Raw genomic sequence first — 17,637 nt, forward strand, 5'->3', positions numbered from 1 at the left:
TAACAGGATAATGAGTGATGTATATAAAATTGTGGGGTAATGACAGGGGTAGACTGCAGGAAACTTTTCCTCATTTTAGAGATAGATAAAACTTGAAGACATAGGTTTAGGATAGGGAGGAAGAGATTTAGAGAGGATGTCAGGGGAATAGTCTTCACTCAAAGTGGCAAGTATCTGGAATGAACAGCCTAAGAAAACTGTTGAAGCAGGGTTGCAGACAGAATTCAAATTTCTAGTTGCGCATCTGAATCACTTAGGAACAGAGGGTAGGGACCAAGTGCTGGGAAATTGAATTCATTTGGGTGTTCACTGGTTGGCATGAAGAGTTGGAGTGAATGGCCGGTTTCCACATTGTATAATTTGAATTCTGATGGCAGGATTAAGTTGAAATGGCAACATCATTTCCCCCTCTACAGGTAAATGACAGATTAAACCTTCAAGGAAAATACTTGGTACAATCACATGTACCCTGCTTTAAAAATATATATCAAAACTTCAAAATAACAAAGTGGAAACACATACAAATTATCTAATGTTTACATTTTACAGTTGGAACATATACAAATTTTATGTAATTTTAATATATTTAACTATGTAACTGCATGTGTGTATACCCATTAAAATAAATTTTACATTGCATAAGCAATTGTATTGTTGAACAACCATTCCCAGTTTTAAACTGTACATTCCTTGTTGGTGTTATGATTATTCATCCCTGATTTGCTGCAAGTCAAAGTAAATTGAAACAAGTTACAAGCTATGTAGCACAATTAAAATATTCTAGATATTGGAAATTTGAAATCAACAAAATTCTAGAAAAATATAAGTGAGGCAGCAATTCAGAGAAATAAAATCTACCATTTACGTCAATAACCTTTCATCTTTCAGGTAAGATGTAAAATCAAACCCTTTTTTGTTATGGATATGGATCATTCTGTTGAATATTCAGTTTGAAATATTAATTCTTCCCCTATCATTAGCTGATGCCTGATCTGCTAGTTATTGCCACTATTTTCTGTAATAAAATAAGTAATGCTGATGAAAAGCCTCTAGATATTTTTGGAAGGTATATGAAAACAGCAACCAACAGTCTCTTCTTTTATACAGACCGGGGCTCTTCATCATGCATTCATAGGTGCAGTGCCAATAAAAAGTATACACCCCCCCCACCCCCGTGGAAGATTTCATGCTTTATTGTTTTACATCCTGAGTCACAGCGGATTTAATATTTTTTTTTACATTGATCAACAGAAACATTTGTGTCAAAGTGAAAATTAACTTCTACAAATTGGTCTAAATTAATTACAATCATTAAACACAAGATAACTGATGCACTATTACCTATCCCTTTCCAAGTCAGTATTTAGTAGATGCACCTTTAGAGTTGTGTCTGTGTGGATAGGTCTCTATCAGCTTTGTACATTTGGACACAGCAATTCTTCCCCATTCTCCTTTACAAAACTGCTCAAGCACGAGTCCATTTCAAGTCTAGCCACAAGTTCTCAATTGGATTGAGGTCTGGACTCTGATGACCACTCCTGGACTTTAACTTTGTTGTTTTTAAGCCACTCCTGTGTAGCTTTGGTTTATACTTGGGATCATTGTCTTGCTGGAAAACAAGTCTTCTCCCAAGACGCAACTCTCTTGCAGACTGCATCAAGTTTTCCTCCAAGAATTCCCCATATTTTGCTGCATTCATTTTACCCTCTGTCTTCCAGGTTGCAGTGAAGCATCCCCATAGCATGATGCAGCTACCATGCTTCATCGTAGGAATAGTGTGTTTTTAATGATGTGTGGTGTTTGGCTTATGCCAAACATAGTACTTAGTCCGATAGCCAAAAGGTTCGATTTTGGTTTCATCAGAACCTTCTTCCAGCTGACTTCAGAGTTTCCTACATGCCTTCTGGCAAACTCTAGTTGAGATTTCATGAGAGTTTTTTATCCCCCAACAGTGGCGTGCTCTTTGCCACTCTCCCACAAAGATGCTAGTGGTGAAGCATCAGGGCAACGGATGTCGTAAAAGATCTCCCATTTCTCCCAACCCAGTCACTGAAGCTTACAACTTGTCCAGAGTTGTCATAGGTCTCTTGATGGTCTCCCTCACTAGTCCCTTTCTTGCACACACAATTTTTGAGGACGACCTGCTCTAGGCAAATTTACAGCAATGCCATATTCTTTCCATTTCTTGATGCTTGACTTAACTGTACTCCAAGTAGCAGAGACTTGGAAATTTTCTTGTACCCATCTCCTGACTTGTGCTTTCAAATAACCTTTTCGTGGAGTTGCTTGGAGTGTTCTTTTGTCTTCATAGTGTACTTTTTGCCAGGATATTGACTCATCAGCAGTTGGAACTTCCAGATACACGTGTATTTTTACTACAATCAATTGAAACATCTTGACTGTATGCAAGTGATCTCCATTTAACTAATTATGTGACTTCTAAAGCCATTTGGCTGCACCAGTGATGATTTGACATAGCATAAGTATTCACCCTCTTTAATATGATATCAATTATTTTGTGTTTTATATTTGAGATCAACTTAGATCACTTTGTGGAAATCTGTTTTCACATTGACAAAAAAAAGCCAAATTAAATCCACTGTGATTCAATCCTGTAAAGCAATAAAACAGGAAAACTTCTGGGGTGGGGTGGGGACTACTTTTTTTAATATATATAAGCACTGTATATGAGAAATAAACCCTTGACTTACCACAGGCGGAATACATGACGGCTCATTAGCTTCACTGTCACTAGAGCTGCTTTCACTTTCTGAATCAGATCCAGAGCTGCTCTCAGACCCACTGTGGCTGCTGGAATCAGCTCTTGGAGGTTCCATACACTCATTGTTTTGCTGGGAAGGTTCAGAACTACTAAAAAAAACAAAAAAAAAAAAAAAAACAGAAAATCATTCCCAAAGACAATTAAAAACAGCTTTAGAAAATATGCAAAGTTGACAAGAGTCCCCTCCTCATAACACATTGCATGCTTAAAAAATTTAGGAAAATGATAATTGCAAATAACACTGGTACAATGCCCATGAGTTAACATGTTACATTAAATTAAATTTTGGCTTACTAAGTTCTGAAAGGGCCAGAAAATTGTGTATCATGTTTACTAAAACATAAAAAATGGATACACTGTGTTTACTAAACAGTAATTTACTGGAAATATGATCAGTATTCTAGAAACTGACTTCAAGCATCTTCCATGTGAAATCCCATAAAACTAACAGAAGACCAATATGTTGCAAGTCTTAACTACATACTTGGTCAGCTAATAATAAATAAAGATTCTAAGTTAGTTGCCAATGCATTTTAAAGTCTACAAGTACATGGGCTGCATACCTCTTAATTACAAAATGGCGCAGTGTAGGGTGGCATGGATTAGAAAAACAAAGGTTTTATACATTTACATTAACACAAGAACTGCATACCCTTCAGGAGTAGTCCTTGCAGGTTGTTTCCCCAAGTCCTAAAAATAAAGCAAAAAGATACTCATAAAATTAAGACAAATCAATACTCAAAAACGATAAGCTAATTTTCTCTTTCAAAATATCTTGATTTTCCCCAACACAAGGAACATGCAGCTTGCAAATGCAAAATCAATCTAGTTTGATAAGCTGCGAGGTCATTCTCCGTTAACTTTTGTCACTTAATATATCAGTGCACCTGTTTTACCATCTCCAGTTACTTGTTCCTCCTTCCTCCTTGTTCCTGCTGCATATGATCCTTTATGTATAATTGTCCTTAATTCCACTAATTGTCTTTATGCATATTATAAAGGTAAAAACATTTTCACCCATTAAATCTCGAGTTTTTGGTGAGTGAAAAGACCATTCAAGGAAATTTAACAAAGAACGTGGTCCAAGAGTCTCACAAATTATTTATATTTTGCTAGCATATTAACAGCCTGGGGCAAGCAATTTTATCTGTAAATATAAATAAGTTAATTAAATTTCAGTTCTGAGACACAAAGCATACGCTGGATTAAAGGCAAACCTGGTCTGCATCGCTGTCTTCACTGCTGCTAAGTTTGAGGTCCTCTTCCAACACTCTATGCACAAAGAAAACAGAACTTCCATCATTACCAATGTACAGCAGGACTCATTGACTGAAACTAATCTACACTGACAAGGCTCTAGTTCTATTATACTTTCAAACCTAGAAGAGGAATGAAAGGTTTAATTTTAGAACAATCTTTATAACCATCTATTATAGCAGACTACAAGAAAATACAAAATATATTTTGTTGATAATTTGGTAAGACCTTGAGATGTTTACCAGGAACACAAAAATCGGAACATGATTAAACATCCATTCAAAGAGGGAAACACAGCCACATCCAAAAACAGCTAAGGGTGCATTTCATTCAAAAGGGAAGAAAACAAAATTGGGTTCTGCTTTGCAGCTAACTCTACTGAAACTTAAGTAAACAGGATTACTTTGATTATATTTGTAAACCTGATATTAACATTTTTGAATACAGAAAAAGTTAATGATATCAATACAAAGCAATAAAACGAATCAAACTAGTCAGCTTCATTATACAACTTGTTTGTTAATCTACATTATATTTTTGTTTTTCTTTTCAACCACCATTAGAGAAAATCTAATGTTATTAAAATACACCTTGTCTGCTCTTATATTCTATGATAAGAGTAGAGGAGGTTCATTAAAATTAGGACTTCCCTTCTACAGAATAAGAAATTAAGTTTGAAGTAAACTTCACAGGTAGAACCGACAAGTCAGAATTACAGTAACCAGACTAATGCAATCAATATTTATTTACTGAGATACAGTGCAGATTAGGCCCTTCCAGCCATGCTGTCCAGCAATCCCCCGGTCACTGGTACCGTAAAGCATTGTGCTAACCACTATGCTATATTGAAGGTGGTGATTACAAACAGGATTTATGGTATATCACAAGTCACTTTCTTTGCATAGTTCTAATATCTCAAATTGTATATTGTTTCCAACCTTTCCTAAACTGATTTGAATGCGCACGATTTTTGTGGCCTTTTATTCTGAGTGGAAGAAATATGGGCACTATTGCATTCTTGAGATTTTGTAGGATCTGTAAGGGACAGACTAAAAGAGTGATGGAAATATCCTCCACTAAGTTGTCATGTGCTGTTGTAACAACACTTAGCGAGCACAATACGACTGAAAACAAACCTACCTACTCAGTTGTCCCCCCCCACCCCAGGCATTTTGCTCAATTGGTATTCCAATAACATTGTGTACCACTGGTAACTGGGACTAACATATACCCATCTACATTTTAGGCTGCAGTTATTTACCTTTGATACATGTTCTAAAACCAAGAAACTACTGTCAAAAACAAGGGCAGCAGGCACATGGAAACCCTATTACCTCCAGGTTCTCTTCCCTGACACTTCCAAAAGTAAATATCTCAATTTGGAAAGACATTTCATTCTTTCATGTTCATTTGTTCCCAATCCTGGAATTCTATCCCACAATGTTATGGTAAGGAAAAAAAAAGGAAATTGCCTTTTAAACTCACAAGAGAGCATAGACCATCAACTTTTTGCTGTTGATGTTTCTGTAGCAGGCAATTTCTTTTTTACGAGGTCGAGTTGCTAGCTCGACGCTCAACCCAGTACGGATGGGAAGCGTGCCTGGGGAGTCGGCTGGATTCGAACTCTGGAGCCTTCACTCCGAAGTCCTGCGTTGATGCCACTACGCTACCAGCCGGCTTACAACACTATGGTAACACCAGTAAAAAGACTTAATTTCAAGAATGATTAACAATTAGCACTAAAAGCCTTGTCAACAATGCCAACCATCATCAGTTATACAGAAATGACAGCATTTCAAGTAGTAATTCATCAGTTGAAAAGTGCTTTGGCACATCCTGTGACATTGCTAGTAAACATTTCTGGTGTCATTCTTAAATCTTTTTGCATTCACTTCAGTGTCACAGTATCCTTTACAGATGGGAATGAGAACTGTACACAGTATGCTGCTATAATCAAGATTCGATACATCAGAACTTTTTCTTAAAAACTTGTTTCCACAGAACCGAGTAGATTTTGCTGTTTTGTATACTATCTGATTGTTTATCTGCACCACTTAGAATGTTTCACAAGTGACAAAATTTTTATTAAAATACAGTATCTCGCCATTGCGTTAAAATATATTTATTTTAAGGATAAGTATGAGGTTGTTGATTCCCTTGGCATTTGAAAGTTGAAAGTACCATGGTATTTTGGAACTCCGCAGGCACAAAACAGAAAATAGGCCTGAAAAATGCTACCAATAAAATAATCTTTTCAAAAGGAGAGGCTAATTAAATAAATATCTGTTAACTTCCTCTATAATCACTGTATGATCTACACTATCCAGGTTTAGAGAATGACTAGAGAATGCAAGGTCTCACAAAGCTGGAAAAAATGATAGCTCAATAAAGAAAGGAGAAGTTAAAACAAATAATCTGGCATACTCAAGACTTTGGTGTGCTCGAAGGGCAGATTTTCCTATACTGAAACACCAACATACTTTTGCTTACTTTAAAAAATGTTACAGAATATTACAAATAAGTTTTCCAGTGAACACAGCAAGTTTCAAGGGAGAGCAAGGACTGGACTGTGGTGAGTCTTGGGAGAATATGCGGAATGTCACCTTGCGAGCCAAATCATCAGAATTTTCATCAAGTTGGACGGTGAATTAGACCATAAGACAAAGGAGCAGAATTACACCACCTTAAATATACACGATGACTTGGCCTTCAAAGCTTCCTGTGAAATCCATTGCCACAGACTCAATACCCTCTGGCTAGAGAAATTCCTCATCTGATCTAAATGGAGACCCCTCTGTTCTGAGGCTTTGCCCACTGGTCCTAGATTTCCCCACCACAGGAAACATCCTCTCCACATCAACTTTATCTAGGCATTTCAATATTTGATAGGTTTCAATGAGATCCCCCTCACTCTTCGAAACTCCAGCAAATACAGGCCCAGAGCCATCAAACGCTCACATTAATCCTTTCATTCCTAGAGTCATTCTTGTGAACCTCCTCTGGACCCTCTCCAATGCCAGCACCTCTCCTCAGACAAGGGACCTAAACCTGCTCACAATACTCCAAATGCAGTCTGACCAATGCCTTACAATACCTTGGCATTACTTCCTTGCTCTTTTATACTAGTCCTCTTGAAATGAATGCTAACACTGCATTTGCCTTCCTTACCAACTCAACCTTTGGAGAACCCTGCACTAGGACTCTCAAATCCCTCTGCAGCTCCGGTTTTTGAATTTTCTCTCCATTTACAACATAGTCCACATCTTTATTCCTTCTGCCATAGTGTATTTGCCACTTCTCTTCCCATTCCCCCAATCTGTCTAGGTACTTCTGTATACATCCTGCATCAACAGTACCTGCTCCTCTACCTATTTTTGTATTGTCCACAAACCTGGCCACAAAGTCATCAATTCCTTCATCCAAATCACCGCCACGTAATGTGAAAAGCAGTCCCAACACCAACCCCTGTCACTGGCAACCAGCCAAAAAGGGCCCTTTTATTCTCACTCTTTGCCTCCTGCAAGTCAGACAATTTTCCATCCATGCTAGTACCATCACTGTAATACCATGGGCTCCCATCTTGCTAAGCAGTCTCACCTGTGGCACTTTGTTGAAGGCCTTCCGAAAATCCAAACAAACAAGATCCATTGACTTTCCTTTGTCTATCCTTCCTGTATTTCCTCAGAATTCCACAGAATCCTCTTGAGAAAACCATGCTGACCTTGGCCTATTTTTTCATGTGCCTTCAAGTACTCTGAAACCTCATCCTTAATAATAGACCCCACCATCTTTTCAACCACTGAAATCAGGCTAACTGACCTAGAATTTCCTTTCTTCTGCCCCCTCTTGCTTCTTAAACAGTGATGAGATTTGCAATTTTCCAGTCCTCTAGAACCATTCCAAACTCTACCGATTCTTGAAAGATCATTACTAATACACATCCACAACCTCTTCAGCTGCCTTTTTCAGAACCCTGGGGTATAGTTCATTGATCCAGGTGAATTATCTACATTCAGGCTTTTCAGCTTCCTAAGTACCTCCTCCTAAATAATGGCAACAACATTCACTTCTGTCTCCTGACACTCTTGCATTGCTGGCATACTGCTAGTTTCTTCCACAGTGAAGACTGTAGCAAAATACTTACTCAGTTTGTTTGTCATTCTGTTGTCTCCTATACTACCTCTCCGGTGTAATTTTCCAGCAGTCTGATATTTCTACTCATGTCTATATATATAGAAAAATAGTTCTGTATTCCTTTATATTATTGGCTAGCTTTCCTTCATATTTCATCTTTTCTCTATAGCTTTTTTAGTTGCCTTCTGTTGGTTTTTTAAAAACTTTCCAATCCTCTACCTTCCCACCAATTTTTGCAATATTATGTGCTCTCTCTTTTGCTTTTAGGCTGCCTTTGATTTCCTTTGTCAGCCACGGTGGCCTCATCCTCCCTTTAAAATACTTCATCTTTGGCAAACATCTTTCCTATACCTTCCAATTTTTCCTCCAGAAACACCAGCCATTACTGTCCTGCCGTCATCCCTGCTAGTGTCCCTTTCCAATCAAATTTGGCCTGTTCCTCTCTTATGCCTCTGTAATTCTCTTTACTTCACTGCAATACTGATACATCCAATTTTAGCTTCTCCTTCTCAAACTACAGGGTGAATTCTGTCATATTAAGATAGAAGGGTCCTTCTCAAACTACAGGGTGAATTCTATCATATTAAGATAGAAGCCTCTTAAGAGTTCCTTTACCTTAAACTCCCTAATCAAATCTGGGTCATTACATAACACCCAATCCAGAATTGCCATTCTCCTTATGGCCTAACCACAAGCTGCTCTAGAAAGTCATCTTGTAGGCATTCTACAAATTCTCTCTTGGAATCTAGCACCAACCTGATTTTCCCAATCTACTTGCATATTGAAATCCCCCATGGCTATTGCAACATTGCCCTTATTAAATGCCTTTTCTATCTCCTATTGAAATTTGTTCAGAAACCTGTATATAACTCCCATTAGGGAGTTTTCACCTTTGCAGTTTCTTACCTCTACCCATAAGAATTCTACATCTTACAATCCTACGTCACCTCTAAGGATTTGATTCCATTTTTAAAAAAAAAGCGACTGGAGCCACGCCACTTCATCTGCCTATCTGCCTGCATTTTTGATTCAATATATATCCTTGGATGTTAAGCTCCCAACTATGATCATCTTTCAGGCACTATCAGAGTTTACTATACGAGACCACACTTTGACATTATAATGTTACCAAGCTCTTCGCTATCTATCGAGCACTTCTGGGTAGTGTTGAATGAGCTCCCAGACCAACTACACCACTTATTAACCAAAAAGTGTTAAGTTTGGTGTATGTAACTAGAATACAAATACCAAGGTACATAAAATCTGTTTCCAGTTACAATTCCACTTGGATGTAAACTTACCCTGAAGGAGTCTGATCAGCTTCTGAGCTATTTAAAAAAGAAAAAAGGCACTAAGTCATGCAACTTATAAACATTTAGAATATAAAATTAATTGTTGAGGTCTACTGTATTAATAACAACACAGAACACTTCCACATCTTTGTTCTCATCAACTTTAAGGGAATTTACCCATGAACAATAATAATGTTATACCCTATATACACAAACCATGATCACTGAGCAGCATGATACAAAATATGTGAATCAATAATCAAAGGTTAATTATTGCAAATTCTTTGGATGCTAAATCAGCTACTAAAATTGCTAATATGCTCAATACCCTTTGTGGCTACATCAGAGAATAATTCAGATGTTGCCATCTGCAAGGTGTTGGTAAACAGAGACAAATCTCATTACTTCCATCAGCGAAAGATGAATTTTGATCTAACAATCTACTTTGTCATGGCCCTTGCATTTTGTTTACCTGCACTGCACTTTTTCTGTAGCTGCAGTACTATATTCTGCATTGTTTTCTATCTACTTCCTCAATGTACTTACTATGGTATGCAAAGTTTTTCATTATATCTAGATACATATAATAATAAATGAATTAACAGCAACTCCTTAATACCCAAATCTATTTATGTGCCTTAAACATACTCAGCGACTCTGCCTTCACAGTCATCTAGGGTTAAGAACTTCAAAGATCCAGTTGCCTCCAGGTGAAGAAATTTCTTGTCACCTGTTGCCAATCTCACCAGGTTTCTATTTAAGGTGTTTTTACAGCTGATTATGCTCACGAATACTACTATGAATGAAGAGGTATACAGTATTCAAGTTTGATTTCTATATCATTGAAACATACTGTACATCACAGAAGGCCACCATTTGGCTGATGCTGCCCAAAAAAATGATCTTTGGTTCAATTCCACTTCCCAGGTCTTGCCCATACCCTTGCAAGTTATAGCACTTCAGCTGCTGGTCCAGGTGGTTTATCAATGCAGTGAGAGTTCTGCCCCCATCATGCTTTCAGGCACACACTTAATATTTCAATTTCTCAATTCAGGTGAAAAGCTGTTTGCTTCCTTCCTTACTGCAAGGCCTGGCAGTGGATAAAAGAGAGGCTCCAGCCCCTTGGTATGATCATACTATTCTCCAACTTCTGGTAATTCCCTCCCCCTCCCTTCCTCTATCTCTATTTCACTCTGTTCTTCCCCCAGCTGCCTATCACCTCCCTCATGGTTCCGCCTCCTTCTACTACCCATTGTGCTTTCCCCTATTCCTTCTTCACCTTTCCTGCCTATCACCTCTCTGCTTCTACTCCCCCACCCCTTTATCTTTCCCCTTACTGGTTTTTCCACCTGGAACCTACCAGCTTTCTCCTTGCTACCCTCCCCCCACCTTCTTTATAGGGCCCCTGCCCCTTCCCTCTTCAGTCCTGACGAAGGGTTCCAGCCCGAAACATCGACTCATCGTTTCCACAGATGCTGCCCGACTTGCTGAGTTCCTCCAGTGTGTTCTGAGTGTTGCTAAAAGAGAGGCTAACAGTTGAGAAAGACAATATTGAGGTAGAAATGTTGCTGAAGTTAAAGTATTGCCTTTGGTGAAGATTGGTTTTCAGCAAGGAGGGCAAGTAGCAATACGGCAAGGCAAGATTTTTTCCTTTGCTTGAGCCAATGGACTGGAACACTTCACTGAATGTGAGAGACCAGGTGTCCCTAATGACCACATCTGTTGCGAAGTCATATTGCAGCTGAATAAAATTTTGGTTAAGCCACATTTGTAGCAGGTATAATGCTAGCCACTGAAACTGAAAGGATGTGGAGGATTTTGAGAAAGTGAAGACCGTCAAGAGGATGCAAACACAAAAAAATCTGCAGATGCTGGAAATTCATGCAACACACACAAAATGCTGGTGGAACGCAGCAGGCCAGGCAGCATATATAGGAAGAAGTACAGTTAACGTTTTGGGCCGAGACCCTTCGTCAGGATTAACTGAAAAAAGAGATAGTAAGAGATTTGAAAGTGGGAGGGGGAGGGAAGAAGCTAAGAGCTGGAAAGTTGATTGGCAAAAGGGATACAGAGTTGGAGAAGGGAGAGGATCATGAGACAGGAGGCCTAGGGAGAAAGAAAGGGGGAGGGGAGCCCAGAGGAAGATGGAGAGCAGGCAAGGAGTGATGTGAGAGGGACAGAGAGAGAAGGAAAAAAAAGGGGGGGGGAATAAAAATAAATAAGGGATGGGGTAAGAAGGGGAGGAGGGGCATTAACGGAAGTTAGAGAATCAATGTTCATGCCATCAGGTTGGAGGCTACCCAGATGTTGTTATAAGGTGTTGTTCCTCCAACCTGAGTGTGGCTTCATCTTGACAGTAGAGGCGGCCATGGATTGAATGGGAATGGGACGTGGAATTAAAATGGGTGGCCACTGGGAGATCCTGCTTTCTCTGGCGGACAGAGCATAGGTGTTCAGCGAAACGGTCTCCCAGTCTGCGTCGGGTCTCACCAATATATAGAAGGCCACACTGGGAGCACTGGACGCAGTAAGAGGATGTTATCTAGATTAGAAAATAATTGGAAAAAGGTCGGAAAACTGTGCAGCAACACAAAAAAAATACAGGAGGAACTCAGCAGGCCAGGCAGCAACTAGGAAAAGAGTACAGTTGATGTTTCGGACCAAAACCCTTTGGCTAGACGGGAGAAAAAACGCTGAGTAGATTTAAAAGATGGAAAGAGAGGAGACAGAAACACAAGGTGATAGGTGAAACCTGGAGGGTAACAGGTGAAGTAGAGCTGGGAAGCTGATTGGTGAAAGAGAAAGAAGGTCATGGAAGAAAGAAAAAGGGGGGGTGGGGGAGGAGCACCAGAGGGAGGCGATGGGTGGGCAAAGAGATAAGGTGAGAGAGGGAAAAGAGAATGGGGGGTGGGCATTACTGGAAGTATGAGAAATCAATGTTCATGCCATCAGGTTAGAGGCTATCCAAACGGAATATAAAGTGTTGTTCCTCATCATGACAGTGGAGGAGGCCATGGAAAGACATATCAGAATGGGAATAGAAAGCGGAATTAAAATAGGCGGCCACTGGGAGATCCCACTTTTTCAAGTGGACAGAGCGTAGGTACTTGGTGAATCGGTCTCCCAGTCTATGTTGGGTCTCATCGATATACAGGAGGCCACACCAAGAGCACCGAACACAGTACATAACCCAAAAAGACTCACAGGTGAAGCGTCACCTCACGTGGAAGGACTGTTTCGTGCTCTGAATGGTAGTGAGGGAGGAAGTGTAGGGGCAGGTGTAGCTCTTGCTCCGCTTGCAAGGATAAACTGCCAGGAGGGAGATCAGTGGGGAGGGACAAATGGACAAGGGAGACACATAAGGAGTGATCCCTGCAGAAAGCAGAAAGTGGGGGGAGGGAAAGATGTGCTTGGTAGTCGGATCCTGTTGGAGGTGGCAGAAGTTTCGGAGAATTGTGTGCAGGACCTGGAGGTTGGTGGGGTGAGAGATGAGGACAAGAGAAACTCTATCCCTGGTAGGGTGGCGGGAGGATGGGGCAAGAGCAGACGTGTGTGAAATGGAAAAGGTGCGGTTGAGGGTAGAGTTGATGGTGGGGGAAGGGAAGCTCTGTTCTTTGCAAAGGAAGACATCTCCTTCATTCTAGAATGAAAAGCCTCATCCCGACAGTAGATGCGGCAGAGACAGAAGAATTGAGAGAAGGGGATGGCGCTTTTGCAAGTAACAGGGTGGGACAAGGTATAGTCCTGGTAGCTGTGGGAATCCATTGGTTTATAATAGACATCAGTGAATAAGCAGAGACAGTGAGATCGAGAAAAGGGAGGGAGATGTCAGAAATGGACCAAGTAAATTTTGAGGGAAGGGTGGAAGTTGAAGGCAAAGTGGATGAAGTCGACTAGTTCAACATGGGTGCAGAAAGCAGCACCAATACAATCGTCAATGTAGCATAGGAAAAGTGCAGGATAGTCACTGCTGTAGGCTTGGAATATATTGTTCCACATAGCCGACAAACAGGCAGGCATAGCTGGGACCCACTCGAGTGCCCATGGCTACCCCTTTTGTTTGAAGGAAATGGGAGGAGCCAAAAGAGAAATTATTTAGAGTGAGGACAAGTTCTGCTAGGTGGAGGAGAATGGAAGTGAAGGGGAACTAGTTAGGTCTGGTGTCCAGAAAAAAAAACGGGAGAGCTTTGAGGCCTTCCTGGTGGGGGATGGAAGTGTCTAGGGACTGGCCATCCATAGTAAGAAATATGATGGGGGCAAGGGAACCTGAAATAGATTGTCTTCTCAGAAGGCTGAAAGGGGCAATCTGATAGAAGTATATAAAACTGTAAGAAGCATGAATCATCCAGTTTTTACTGCCAAAGTGGACATGTAAATTACTAGATGCCATAGCGTCAAAGTGAGAGGAGGAAAGTTAATGGAGATTGTGAAGCCAGTGCTTTAAACACAAGAACATAAGAAATAGGAGCAGGAGTAGGCCATCCAGCCCATTGAGCCTGCCCCACCATTCAATAAGATCATGGCTGATTTGTCCGTAAACTCAGCTCCATCTACCTGCCTTTTCCCCATAACCCTTACTATGTAAAAACCTATTTGTTTCTTAAATATATTTAGTGAGGAAGCCTCAACCGCTTCCCTGGGCAGAGAATTCCACAGATTCACCACTCTCTGGGAAAAACAGTTTCTCCTGGTTCTAGTCTCACCTACCAATGGAAACAACTTTCAAAATCTATCCCTTTCAAAATTTTGTATGTTTCTATAAGATCCCCTCTCATTCTTCTGAACTCCAGAGAGTATAGTCCCAGGCGACTCAATCTCTCCTCATAGGTTAACTCCTTCAGCCCTGGAATCAACCTGGTGAACCTCCTCTGCACTGCCTCCAAAGCCAGTATATCCTTCCTCAAGTATGGAGACCATTTTAAGTTTGGAGACTATTTTAAAGAAATAGTGGAGAGATAAGTGCCTGAAATGTACTGCCAGGGGAAGTGGTTAAAACAACACTAAGAGGCACATGAATAGGAAGACAACTGAGGGATATAAAGCACTTGTAGACAGATACGCAGTTTAAACTGGCATTGACCAAAGGGCCCATTTCAGTATTACACTGTTCTATGTTCCAACTTCCATCTTATCTCCCTAACCATTAACCCGATGGCATGAACATCGACTTCTCTAACTTCCGCTAATGCCCCATCTCCCCCTCGTACCCCATCTGTTACTTATTTTTATACACACATTCTTTCTCTCACTCTCCTTTTTCTCCCTCTGTCCCTCTGAATATACCCCTTGCCCATCCTCTGGTTCCCCCCCCCCCTTGTCTTTCTTCCCGGACCTCCTGTCCCATGATCCTCTCATATCCCTTTTGCCAATCACCTGTCCAGCTCTTGGCTCCATCCCTCCCCCTCCTGTCTTCTCCTATCATTTTGGATCTCCCCCTCCCCCTCTCAAATCTCTTACTCACTCTTCCTTCAGTTAGTCCTGACGAAGGGTCTCGGCCTGAAATGTCGACTGCACCTCTTCCTAGAGATGCTGCCTGGCCTGCTGCGTTCACCAGCAACTTTGATGTGTGTTACCCTAAACACTCATACTTTCTCTGTTCATTTTTCATCTATAAAATGTATTGTAGCAATCCAATGCTCATCTTTACTAGCATCTCTACAAAACTGTCCTTCCAGATGATGGACTGCGAAGACAGGAGGATTGAGGAGAAACCCATGGCCTACAAAATTATCTTCCAAGTTACACATCAGACTGATTTGGAAATATTGTTGAAGTTTCTAATCTAAGCATACTTTGAAAACTATTTAGTACAAGTATCTTACAATCAGCTTCTTAACTACAAAAAGAGGTGGCCAACTAATCTTAGCCAAGATAGAGGTGCCCACTTCCTGTTGGTGAATATAAAGATTTTGTTACTTCATGTTCATTTCATTACAAGTGGCTTTGTTTTATAAGAACAGATTGCAGAAACTATGGATATAGAGAAAAACAAACATTTTTACAACAAAAATTCCATTTGCCTTGGCTTGTGGAGAACCAAAGGGATGCAGCTTGACTAAGCTTTACTGTTCTAATTATGTTTTTTCTTGCATAACCACACTTAATTTGTGTTTTTCTTGCAGTTGTGTCTCTAATACCATTTAGTCTATCAACCAAAACACTCAAAAACTTCTACAGATGTACTATGGAGAGCATTCTGACAGGCTGCATCACTGTCTGGTACTGGGGGGTGGGGGAGGGGGGTGTCAACTGCACAGGACGAAAAGAAATTACAGAAAGTCAGCCCCATCTTTGGTACCAGCCTCCATAGTACCCAGGACACGCTGAAGGAGTGGTGCCTCAGAAAAGCAACGTCCATTATTAAAGACCCCCATCACTCAGGGCATGCCCTCCTCTCACTGGTACCATCGGGAAGGTGGTACAGAAGCCTGAAGGCACGCACTGAGCAATTGAGGGACAGCTTCTTCCCTTCTGCCATACGATTCTTAAATTGACATTCAACTCATGAACACTACCTCACTTTTTAAGATATATATTGTTTTTGCACCATATTAATCTATTCAATATACATAATTACTGTAATTGCTTGACTTATTTCTATATCATGTATTGCATTGTACTGCTAAGTTAACAAAGTCCATGACACATGTAAGTGATAATAAACCTGATTCTGATTCTGCCTGTGTAGCTGCAAATAAATTTTTCTCTGCACCTGTGCTTGCATGCACTTGTACATATAAGACTTTGACTATAAAGCAGTTGTTAAATTTAAGAAATGCTAAGTTATAAAACGCTTTAAGATATTTTCAACTTTTTTTCTACTTAATACAAGACAGGCAGTGCACATGTTCCTGATAACATCAATGGCACTGAATTAAGAGAGAATCAAGAGCTTCAAGTTGTGTGGAGTCGTTGGATCGGTTTGTTACTTTCTTTGCAGTTTAACCATTATCTACTTGTATATTAAGTTCTTATATGCGTGTAGCAATTTAATATGCTTCCTAGTGGCCACAATATGTACAGTCAGCCCTCCTTATCTGCAGGGGATTGGTTCCGGGACCCCCGTGGATACCAAAAACACGGATGCTCAAGTCCCTTATTTAACCTGGCTCAGTGCGGGTGGACTTTAGGACCCGGGGGAGCTCCAGACCCGCCGCCCGCGGCTGCTGCTGAATCCACAGTGTTTCTGTTCCGTTGACGGAAAACGATCACGATTGAAGATAAAGTGGAAATAATAAAGCGATTGGAAAGAGGTGAAACACCATCGGTCATTGGAAAAGCATTAGGCTACAGTCGATCAACGATTGGAAGAATATTAAAGGATAAGATGAGAATAACGGAGCATGTGAAAGGCCCTGCCCCGATGAAAGCTACAATTATTACTAAGCAACGCAGTGGTTTAATTATTGAAATACATACGTTTCTTAAGTGTTTTATATGCCTGGAAAGGTAAAATACATACTATATACTAAGACAAACGTTTGACTAACTGACGCTAAATAATACGCACCAGATGTACCGGTTCCGACTTACGTACAAATCCGATTTAAAGACTGCCTGGACTTTAAATCATCTCAGATTACTTATAGTACCTAATACAATGTAAATGCTATGTAAATAGTTGTAATACTGTATTGTTTAGGGAATAATGACAAAAAAAAAGTCCATACATGCTCAAACAATGAGTGCTGGAGAGAGAACTTCCGGGTTTTCCTGATCCGCGGTTGGTTGAATCCGCGCATGTGGAACCCGCGGATAAGGAGGGCCGACTGTATATGCAGTTGTTCATTGTGCCTCCTAGTGGTTATATTGGTACAAGCCTGGACACTTCAGGAAGCTTATTTTGGATAAGAGCTCTCTCATTCACCAACTCTTATCTATGAATGGAGCAGTAACAAAAGCTTCCACAATTAAATGCTCCTGGTCCATTTTTACACTTACAAGTGGACTACATTTCTTTAGCAAAAGGTCAAAGATACTCAGATGTACTAGTAATAATAGATAAGTTTTCAAGATGGGTGCAAGTTATTCCAACAAATAAAGCCACTGCCATACACAGAGCAGAAACTCTGATCAAGGATCATTTTCCTAGATGGGGATTGCCATGTCACATCAACTCTGACCAAGGAACACATTTCACTGGGAGTGTTTATCAGGAACTTTGATGACTGA

At 40.3% G+C, this 17,637-nt stretch overlaps 1 protein-coding gene across 7 annotated transcripts in view; it reads right to left on the reverse strand.

Annotated features, from left to right (window-relative positions):
• Window positions 1-17,637, reverse strand: part of aff4 (AF4/FMR2 family, member 4) — a 114,121-nt gene that overhangs the window by 37,247 nt on the left and 59,237 nt on the right. For 4 of the 7 annotated variants that reach the window (XM_072263999.1, XM_072264000.1, XM_072264001.1 and 1 more), the window contains 4 exons: window positions 9,475-9,501; window positions 4,000-4,054; window positions 3,435-3,472; window positions 2,712-2,871 (listed from right to left, as the gene is read on the reverse strand). In XM_072263999.1, coding sequence (XP_072120100.1) covers window positions 2,712-2,871; window positions 3,435-3,472; window positions 4,000-4,054; window positions 9,475-9,501 — 280 coding nt within the window. The remainder of the gene's footprint in view (window positions 1-2,711; window positions 2,872-3,434; window positions 3,473-3,999; window positions 4,055-9,474; window positions 9,502-17,637) is intronic. The other 3 variants (XM_072264002.1, XM_072264006.1, XM_072264005.1) reach the window with 3 other exon arrangements.

Source organism: Mobula birostris, chromosome 7 (assembly GCF_030028105.1).
Source record: "Mobula birostris isolate sMobBir1 chromosome 7, sMobBir1.hap1, whole genome shotgun sequence".
In the NCBI taxonomy this organism is placed as follows: Eukaryota; Metazoa; Chordata; class Chondrichthyes; order Myliobatiformes; family Myliobatidae; genus Mobula; species Mobula birostris.